Source organism: Zingiber officinale, chromosome 2A (genome assembly GCF_018446385.1).
Source record: "Zingiber officinale cultivar Zhangliang chromosome 2A, Zo_v1.1, whole genome shotgun sequence".
Classification (NCBI taxonomy): domain Eukaryota; kingdom Viridiplantae; phylum Streptophyta; class Magnoliopsida; order Zingiberales; family Zingiberaceae; genus Zingiber; species Zingiber officinale.
In genome coordinates, this window is record NC_055988.1 from 117,748,140 (window position 1) to 117,759,062 (window position 10,923).

The 10,923-nt window shown below is 37.4% G+C and overlaps 1 protein-coding gene and 1 long non-coding RNA gene across 3 annotated transcripts; both read left to right on the top strand.

Annotated features, from left to right (window-relative positions):
* Window positions 1-4,440: 4,440 nt before the first annotated feature.
* LOC122039933 lies at window positions 4,441-5,166 on the top strand. Its single transcript, XR_006128443.1, has 4 exons — window positions 4,441-4,480; window positions 4,559-4,652; window positions 4,742-4,840; window positions 4,925-5,166. It is a non-coding gene; the product is annotated as an uncharacterized LOC122039933 (long non-coding RNA).
* A 4,512-nt stretch (window positions 5,167-9,678) lies between these two features.
* Window positions 9,679-10,575, top strand: LOC122039934. Of its 2 annotated transcripts, none has more exons than XM_042599348.1 (3): window positions 9,679-9,857; window positions 9,949-10,154; window positions 10,235-10,575. In XM_042599348.1, the coding sequence occupies exons 1-3, from the start codon at window positions 9,759-9,761 to the stop codon at window positions 10,386-10,388; spliced, it is 459 nt and encodes a 152-aa protein (XP_042455282.1). In that variant the 5' UTR covers window positions 9,679-9,758; the 3' UTR covers window positions 10,389-10,575. The 2 variants fall into 2 exon arrangements, with proteins under 2 accessions (XP_042455282.1, XP_042455281.1); XM_042599347.1 differs by having other exon boundaries at window positions 9,682-9,857; window positions 10,221-10,575.
* Window positions 10,576-10,923: the final 348 nt, after the last annotated feature.

The following is a 10,923-nucleotide window of genomic DNA, read 5'->3' on the forward strand; positions in this document are numbered from 1 at the left end:
CTAAACACTTGTGCTTCGCTTCTACGAGAAAAATACCCATAAAAATACCAAAAATCATAAATTCACAGAAAGTTACATATCTATAATTTTCATAAAAATACAAATTAAAACTCATACTCGCTTCGCACGTGACTCTGATACCACTGTTGGATTTTTCGGACTGCAAAAACCGCTTTTTGCATTGCGGAAACCCCGAATCCCATGCCACCGGATCCGTGCGAAGTTATAAAACTAAATTTTCTATGTGTATGAGTTTCTCCAACCTAGATCTACACTAGATCTACAAAGAAAAGAGTTTACCCTTGATGCGATGCCCTTCGCAAATCCCGCTCGTCCAAGGTTCGCCGGATCTCAAGGTTGCCAAGTGTACAACCCTCTATGTGTATCCACACGAACAAATCGATGGAGAGAACCTCTAAAGATGTGCTAGCAACCTTAGAGGATTAGCAATGGTGGAGGAGAGGGAGAGAAGAAAGGTAGAGAGGAAGAAGAAACCTTGAATGAAAAATCAATTCACTCTTATAACCCCCACCAAAGTGGCCGGCCACTTTATGCTTCTAAACCCCCATGGAATATCAAGAGTCAAGTCTCTTTATCTCCTCCATGAGGTGGCATTTGGTCAAGTCAAACTTGGCCAAATGAAGAAGCCTTGATGATGTGACATCGGTCAAGTCAAAGTCAAGTCAAAACTTGACTCTTAATCTTCCTACTTAAGCCAAGTCAAACTTGATCTTTTTCACTCGCATAGTTGATTAAATCTAACCATTGGTTCAAGTCAATTTTAATTTAATGAATCTCTATTCATTGAATTAAATTGGCTCAATGAGTTTAAGTCCAAATTAGACTCATTTAACACATGAACCAAATTGAGTTCAACTCAATTAGTTTACTTTGGATTGCTCTTAATCCAATTTGGTTCATCACATGAACCTAATCCTCTTGGTTCATCAAATGAACCTAATCTCCATCTAATTGCCCTTTGTGTGTGACCCTATAGGTTCTTGTAACGTTGGCAATGCTCTTAAACCCATTTAGAAGCATACGTAATGAGCGGTATCTAGCAATACATCATTACTACCCAAGTTACAAGAATGTTGAGATCCAACCACTATGTGAAAATCGAGTATAGACTTCGCCATAGGTTACTTCGGCAATTTATAAATACGAAGTAATATATGATAATAAACTTCGATAATAAATTTAATGAAGTCAATTTTATTTTAGACTTCATAGATTAAAAATAATGGGCTCACTACTAATTTTTATTGATATTTTACTTCATATTATATATTTGATGAAGTAATAAGTCTTAAAATAAAATTCATATGTTTACATACCGAAGTAATAAGTCTAAACCTATTAAAACATTTTTCTATTTATTAATAGATTAATAAATTTATTGTTTTTAAACTATTCATTTGGTAAAACCCTATTAACTTGAGGGGGTTTATTTCCAATATCAATTAAGTAGTAGTTAATAGATGCTATTAACCTAAGGATTCGCCATCGCCAACTCCTTTCCCCCTCTCTTCTCCGCCGCCCAACCGAAACCCTCGCCGACTTCCCCTTCCTTCTTCTCTCTATCTCCGCCGCACGCGAACGAGGGCATCACCGGCCTTGGGGACCCGATCTGGCGCCAGTTCACGCCGGCGAACTCTCTGGGGGTGTCGCAGTTGGACGTGGAGGACTCCAACTAGCTTATCGGCGGCACAAAACACCTGGGCAAGAGCCTCCATCGGTAGAATGAGGACGGAAGCGACAAGGGAAAGGCAAGTACTCCTTTATGTGGGCATAGCTTCCATGAGGTAGGAGTAGGCAGCTAGGAGAGGTCATTATGATTGTCGACGATGCCTGTATGAGTTGTGAATCGATTCTTTCTATGTGGTTCCCATTTTTCTATATGAATCATTCCGGATTTCCTCTAAGGTTTTGGGCGTTGTGATTATAGTTGCTTTTGGTATGGTTCTTTGGACGATTTGAGCTCTGGACCGAGTACTAGGTGGTTTCAGATAGATTTGATGATGTGTTGCTCTTTCCTTTCTCCTCTGAATATTTTGGTCAGATTGTTGGTGTTCTCGGATTTGATCAAGGATGTTTTTACGTATAGCTTCAAAATGTTGGACTGTTTTGATGGTGCGGATTTCAATTGGTGTTGTTCTGTAGTTGAATTGCCATGAATCTGGTGTGGATGTAATTCATTGTAGTTCGGTCTCTTCCTATGAGTTTCAAAGAAGTGTTTCTTCATCAAGGTGCTTTTCGGATTCGTTGACAGATTTGGTTTCATAGGTTGATTTCGATGATGTTATTCTTCTGCTCCATGAGGGATTCCGGGCTGTGGTCAGATTGGGTGGTTGTGTATGCCTTGATCACAGTTGTTTTGGACTTCCATGTCATATGAAATTGTTGGATTGATTTAGAAGGTCTGCTCGATTTGTTGTAGTTCTATTTCAAGCCTAGATGTTGTTGCTACTCCATGTCTTATGAAGTTGCTGGATTTTCCTTAGCAAATTTGAGTTTGATTTCTAAAGCTGAGTTGATTCCCATGTGTTGCTGGAAATTCAAACCAGATTTGGAGTTGTCGATTCGATTTTCTCCTTGAAGTCGTGATGGTACTGCTGGATTGAATTTTGATGAGTTCTTATTTTCTTTGATGAGTTGAGATTTGATTTCTATGTTGAGTTTGGTTCTTCAAGATAACTTTAAAATTATGGATAGATTTGGGTGTAATTATTGAAGCTAAGATGTTCATTCTAAGCTGCAGGAATTTTGGGTTTGAGTTGGAGTTTTGATTAGGTTTTCTGCTTAATATGGAGATGGTATTCCTTTTGCGGTATTGATTCATATAACAGGATTCATGTTTCCATGCTAGTTCAGCTAATGTACTAAATTCTTCGCTGATGCAACTTGAGTCCTAGCCAACATAACAAGAGGAAGACATATTCTTTGTCACTTATTTGAATTGCAGATTAACTTAACCTCGACACCTCTTTAAATTTATCAGAAAATCAATTGATTAATCTTACTATTTTTGGAATCTACCACTAGCTAGACCAAGTACCCCATCTATCTCATATATTTATCTCTTGCATAATCTTGTCATATCATTATTACCAATCAAGATAAAATACAACATTTCTAATTTTCTTGATAGATAAATTGAATTTCCATGCATTTTACATTTTGAGTTGCATGTAGTATTTTTAACTTTTATTTATTTACTTTAATATATTCAAATTTTGACCTATTTGTTTCGGTATTTTGCTAGATTGAAATGAATAAATCCTGGATATACTTGGATAGAAGGCCCAAACAGTATGAGGAGGGTGTGGAACAGTTCATTAGAGATTGTTTACAGAATCCGAATATTGACCCCTGACAACCCCCTCAACCAGGTATATTTGCAGAGAAATGTTTTCTAAATTTTCCATGCCCACATTTTACACAGTTGATTTAGGTATTGAACTATACAGTATGTTTTAATGTTCTTAACAAGATGAAGTACAGTTTTTATGAACTAGGCTCATAAAGATCTAGATTAATCAATAGTCAAACTTAACCTTATAATTGACACCAGTAAGGTTTTTTTTTGTAAGTCTGGTTGTATACTTCAATGCAGATGATATGCAACCTTGAACTTAAGCTCATACAGCTGTGAAAGCATTAGTGAAATGATTCAACATGGCTTTCTTTCATGACATGATGTTTAATCATGATTAGGATGGTTTACAATCATTCTATTCTTGCTAAAAGAGGAAATATTGTTGGATTGTAATGCACTAATGCAGGAAGAAAAATCCTTTTGCATATAAGAAAGGCAGTATTTTAATATTAGAATAACATTGTCATGTGATGTAAGTATTAAAGAGTCATAGTGATATGATATTGTAGGTTTTTTCACCTACTTTACTTCTATCGAGACCAAATATGTTTTCAGGAATCACAATGTATGATTATAGGAATGAGAACGAAGATAATGTAAGTTGATTTACGAGTATTGTAGTGTTTTAATTTCTATGACACTAGAAGTCAGTGATTCCAGTTGACCTTAGCTGTTTCTTCCTATTATTTCCTGTAATTAAGTCTTAATTTCTAGTGTTAATCTATGCTTGAGATTTTAGATTACGTTTTTCAGTATTTCCTTTTTTTTTCTCTTACATCCTGCTATGGAATCAATGCCTAATCGTCAAAATTTATTTTCCAGAATTAATAGAAGTGGTTTATCAAATATGATTAACATGAAGTGCTTCAAGATTATTTCCATAATTAATCTTTTTCTTTCAAGACTATTTCAACATTTTAGTGTTTTTTTGGTCTCGATTCACATAATGGTGTTAATTTTTCGTTTTACAGATTATTTCCATACTTAATTTAAGAATATAATGATGTAGGTTATTCATGAAAAGAAAAAGAACGGATAATGCATTATAAATATCATCATCGACTGTCTCGCAAGGGTTACATCGGTTTGGAGGCTGAATTGGTAAACTTGGGAACATTTTATTTGTCATTTTCAAGAAATTACTTAATATTATTTAACTGATCAATTTTGGAATTGTAGAGGGAGAAAATATTAATTGCTGAAAATGAGGAAGTCTTGGATTACTTAATAAATATCAATTTTGTCATTAAGTCATTAATATTACTTACTGACGGTATGTATTTGGACTATGTATTTAGACATCAATTAATAATTCTTATTATTTGGATTATGACTTATTGACGACATTTTCAATTTGATTAGAGTAATCTAAAATAAAAAGGTGGTGTTGAATGTGGATATTGTGTAATGCGGTACATGAAAGAGATAGTCTTGAATGAATATCCCCAATTGGAGATGAAGGTGAATTTCTTCTTTATAAAATATCTTATTTATGAAATATTGAATCATTTTACATTGACTTTCAAATTTCTGTTTATGTTTCAGTTTGCAACATCAAAAAACAAACAGTATTACAATCAATCTCAGTATGATGAAGCCAGAAGTGAATGGAGCGAATTCGTCTACTTCTATATAGGTGCTTAAGTGTAGGCTGTGATATAAATTTTGGATTTATTTAGAGATTTATGAATACAAAACTTTTAGGTCATGGTTAAACATGTCTTTTATGAATACACTTTTGGATTGTATTTGATACATATTTATGATATATTTATTCAATTTTGATTATGAAAAATATTGTGTTGGAGTAACATATTATCATATACTCTTTTGGTCAATTAAAATTGTATTGTAGTAAAATATTGTCAATTACTTCGACGATATAAATAAATGATGGAGTAATACAACACAAAAGACTACAATAAATTTAAATAGTGGTGTAGTTAAAGAAACTATTTACTTCACTACTAGTCAAATTTGGAAAGTAGTTCGTATAAATTACTTCGCTATATTTGAATTTATTTGTTGTAGTAAAATATACTCTATTACTTCTATACTACGATGAAGTAATACAATAATAAATACTTCGACTAAGTCAAATTATATGGAAGTAAAATAAAATATTTACTGCGCCAAAATTCAAAAAATGTGAAGTCGTATACATAATTTACTTCGTCAAACAACGTAACCTTTGAAGTAATATATCATCAATTACTTCGGTATTTTTACTGGTCTTGATGAAGTAATAAAGCTTTTTTACTTCAAAAACGGTTCAATTTTGAACCGGTTTTGAACCGGTGATAGACTTCGGTAACATGTGGCGAAGTAAAAAATTTACCCTTTTACTTCACGTGCGTCTACTTCGGTAATTAACTACCTATTACTTCGGATAATATCCGAAGTCTATTGCTGATTTTCACATAGTAACATCACCTTATGACTACTAATTGTGACTCTTCACAATATGTGACAATGTGTCCTTCTATCCTTGACATCTAGATTGATCAATATGAGGCATAGACTGTGTCATCCTCTAATCAATCTAAATCTTGAATCTCAAGTAGACTCACTCAATCAAATGAGCTCAACATCTCATATTGACTCATTTGGGCATGACCATGCACTTAGTGGTTTCACTCTATCAAGAATAATGATGTCACTCTCGTCATATAGGAGGGATAGATCCCATCTACATCACTCACATCCCTCTCTATAATTTGTTACATACCCAGTAATCGTCTTTATAGTCTACCCAGTTACAGGTGACGTTTGACGAAGCCAAAGTATGTAACTCATTATGTAGGGAACCATGGTGACTTCAGGTTCAAGGACTAATAGTCATACTAATAGCCACATGAGAAAGTATATGACACTCATATAACGATCAATGATACTTTCTCATGGCGGGTCATTCAGTATACATTCTCTAATGCATACCCATGTGTCAACTTGATATCTCCATATCCATGACTTGTGAGATCAAGTCATCGAGTTGACCTACATGCTAGTCTCGTCGTATTAACATTGTCCCTGAATGTTAATATTTGACTAGGAATGATTAAGAGTAGTGTTCCCTATATCATCTCACTATCGATTCAACCAATCGATTGATATACGTAAGAACCTTCTACTCAAGGAAGCTATTATACTTAGTTATTTGGCACCAATACAAGTAAGTATAATAACCAAAACAAATACCTTTATTTATATACAAGAATATGATACAACGAGTTCATACAACAATCATCAAATGATTGGCTCTAGGGCTCTAACTAACAGAGGCACGGTGTCCTCCAGTGATGTCGAAGTGACTAGTACTAGGACCATCGAAGGGTGAGGAGGGGGTAGTTCTTTGGTATTGGGAGCAACATCATTGCCCTCCATTGAAGCTGAAGAGTCAGCCGGTTGGGAGCCGTGCAACCCCAACTCAATGTTTTCCCAGTTATTTAGCTCCTCCTCAGTGAGCCGGACAGAGTCGCTAAGGCTGGTTTTCCACATAGTTTTAGCCTCAAAGAACATAAAAAAGAAATCAGTTAGAAAAACTACAAATTCAAATCACAAATATCTTACCAAAGGAGTATGACAACCCGGATTCGATGGGTTTTAGTCCAAACATATACAACATGCCCTCCGGTAGTAAGATATTTATGTTAAACTTTAAGCCATCTAGAATGCTAGCCACAATCACAAATGTTGTCTCCACTTAAAAGTCCTCGATTTCCAATGGTGGGGCCATATCCATCAACCACCTAGTTAGCCAAGAAATGGGAGGAACAAGCTTAATAAAGATATAGTATCATTTTCTGCCCTTATTTGAAGAAGATATTTTATTAAAGAGGGTCGTCTTCATTTGAGCATGGTAGATGAAAACCCCTAGTTCGATTTTCTTTTGATAGTATAAATAGTGAAAAACGCAGGGGTTGAGGGGGAGCCAAAACAATAGAAAGATAATCACAATCCCGTAGAGAAATCGGATAGAATTAGGCACCAGCTACTGAAGGGGGATTAAAAAAGTAGCGAGAGATCTCAGAGAGGAAGGGGTGGTGAGGAAGGCGAAGAGCGCCTATAAAATGATCTTTGAACAGGGTGAAGAAGCTTGGAGGAGGCAGATGGGGGTGATCATTGGCGTTAAGGATGATGATCCTATGGTCCTTAGAGACCTCATAAGTTAACCTAATTTGGTCTAGGTCACCACCATTGATATCAGAAAGGGTGGAGGTGTACCAGAGAGTAGGAACATGAAAGGGAATTTCTTGGGCCATGGATTAGGAAGAAGAGGAAACAGAAGTGCTAGGGAGTTGAGGAGGAGAGAGGAATGGAACTTACGAGGAGAGATAAAAAGAGCAGGAAAGTGAAATTGTTGATGTCATGAGCACGAGAGAGTTGAGGAGGAGAAGGGACAGTGAATGCATTTTTTTGAATGTTTGAAACATTAAAACCCCTAAGCTCCTTAATCCCTAGCCGTTAGATCTGAAGGAAAGAATACGAGGAAAAGATCACCATCGTTGAATCCCAACAGTCACCTGTCATATCAAATCACAATAGTAGTTTGTCATTTCAGATATCGATTCTTTTGTAGGCATGAGCCACATGGTGGAAGGGTACATGCAGCATTTATTAAGGATGAGATAAAGTAATTATCATCGAGGTTAAAATTCGCACGTACATCACCGCACATTTATAGCATATGACACTCCTATTTTTGAGACACCAGTATGACAGTTAGGGTCATGGATGATCGGGTAACATCATCCAATTAGAATAGCCAATCGGAGTTTGTAGGAAAGCATGGATACACTGTGGTCTAGTCAGTCGGACTTCCAATCTAATTCGACTGGACTTGAAGAAAAAGCTTATGATACGATAGATAGGGTGGGACCCTCAATGTGAGTATGGAAGTTAGACGGATCGGAGGGACGTGTCGGTCAAAGTCCCAAGGGACGTGGCGGTTAAAGTCTTGAGGGACGTGGTGGTCAAAGTCTCAAAGGGGTTAACTTGAGTGACCTGGCCTCATGGTAGCCCATAGAGGAGGATCACAAAGACTAGCCTAAGCCCTCAAGGAGACAGACAGATAGTAGGGATGCAATTCCTGCAGTCTCGATCGAACCCTTGTAAAAAACCATTCGGATAGCCCCGAGTAGATTCCTCTGAAAATCTCCGAACGGACGTTTACCTTGTTAGGTTCCAAGTGGACGCTCTCCATCAATTAACCCATGGATTTGATGAACTTGACTTTTCTCCTCCTATACGACCGGACTTGCTGAACCAGCAGAGGGGAACCACCAGATGGATTAAAACATCGATAATTTGTTCAACCACACTGATACTTAGTCCCTGGTAGCTGATCTAACCTTTTGGAGATGGAGGTCCGATCGGATAATAGAAAAGGATAAGGTTACTGCAAAAGCATCATTGGAGTCCACCAAGGCCTTAAGGGATAATAGTCAACAACCCATCGGTCCAATAGCTCTTTTAACGTCATGTGTAACCGTTATCATGGAATCACTGAAATATTCTCTGTACAACCTGTACAATGGAGGCTTCCGCCATCTATACGCAGAGTTGGTCGGTATAATTTGGGAAAGACGACAAGATACCAGTATAGTTGCCCTTATTATAGTAATATATCTCATTATTTGTGCTAAGAGAAACAACATTATATATAAGGGGTCCCTTCTTCCCACGCAGGTAAGCTCTCCCATTGCTCTTTACTATTCCTCATCATTGTCCTTTGATTACCGCTACTTAGCCCCCTTACTAACTTGAGCGTCGGAGTGACTGCGCTGGGACCCCACCCTAGCTTGTCTACCGACGTGTTCTTTCTCCTTTTTTTTTTTGTGACGTGGCAATCCCCCTCGCTGCTTGGAATTTCTTCTCGAGGTATTCTTGTGATTAGCAGAGAAGTCATCTCATCAATGATCTGTTTTCACCGACTACAGACAGGAACACCAAGCTTGAACCAAACTTAAACTTATAAAGAAGAAATCAAGCCAAACTTGAATAGTCATTTCAATAGCTTAGTTTATTTTAGGTTTGAGTTATCTTATTAGATAAACTTGAACACCACAAACTTTAGCTCAATTTGGCTTTGCCACGACCTCAATTATCTTCCAAGGGAATGGTGATACCATGCTTTCCTTCTTACCCATGGAAGGAATCCCAACAAAGCTCAAGCAAAGGTGCAACAAAAGCAGCGAAAGAGTGTACCTTTACACATCTCAACCCCCCTCTTTACCTTTTCTCAGATTCCCATATCAATCTAAATCTCTAGATGAACAAAAGAACTCATTAAAATAAATAACTAGAATCATTACATAGTCTTTACGGTCTTCTCATCTTCCCTTCTCTACCTTACCATTGAATCCTAAATCTCACCGCCATGGCCAGAGTGGAAGGAGCGATCATATGCCTGCTGATCCTTGCCATAGACGTAGCTGCTGGTGTGCTCGGAATAGAAGCAGAGATGGTTCAAAACAAGGTAAAATCTTTCTTCAAGATCAATCGAAGTTTATTCAAAGTTTCACCGCTCCTTTGAGCTCGTAGCCTTGCCATGCATGCGCTTATGGCAGGGGAGGCATCTGAGGGTGTTCTTCATTGAGTGCAAAGAGCCCGTCCATCAGGCCTACAAGCTCGGCATTGCTGCAGCTGCACTCCTTGCCCTGTCTCATGCTGTTGCCAACGTCCTTGGCGGCTGCCCCTGCATCTGCTCCAGGGACCAGTGGGACAACTCCATGCCCAACAAGCAGATGGCTTCCGTCACCCTAATCTTTTCATGGTACTTAGCTCTCCAAGCTCGTCATCTTCTAATACTCACTCCATGTTGACAGCAAAACTTGATCAGGATTGTTGCTATAGTTGGATTCACCATGCTGATGATAGGAGCAATGTCCAACTCAAAGTCGAGAGTGAGGTGTGGCTTGGTTCGTCGCCATTTCTTGTCGATTGGGGGGATCTTGTGCTTTGTGCATGCTCTATTTTGCATGGTTTATTATGTTTCTGCGCATGCTAGTGTCAAGGAAGAAGGTAAGGCTCAAAGGAACATCAGATCTCATGGACTGCAAGCCTAATTAACTACGTATGGCTCCAGGTTCGAAATTTTAGGAAGAACACAACATGAGATAGTAGAAGAAAAGATTAAGCTTTTACTTTGTTTTTCGTGATCGGATTGTATAAAGCTTCAAGCAACTCTTCCTTTTCTCGCTTGTTGTTTTTATCAGATAGCCAAGATAAATACACTCTTAAGTCGCGAATCTATGATCTCATTCATCAGTAAGCATTAAGCAAGTAGAAAAAGAAGCAAAAACAATATTATAAGGCAATAATTAAACATCAATACAGAATACGGCAAGAGGAAAAAGTTCACCCAAAAGCATCAAAATGAAACATTTTAGGAGCATCATAAATACAATAGAGGATTCATGTTATTCTTTTGACCATTCAAGTATTTTTGTTAAAATATATTGATAGTTGATCCTGTCCGGAAGCTGAGTTAGATGGAGAGGTCGGTAACGAGGGTAGGAACATTGATGGAGAGATGACCTTAG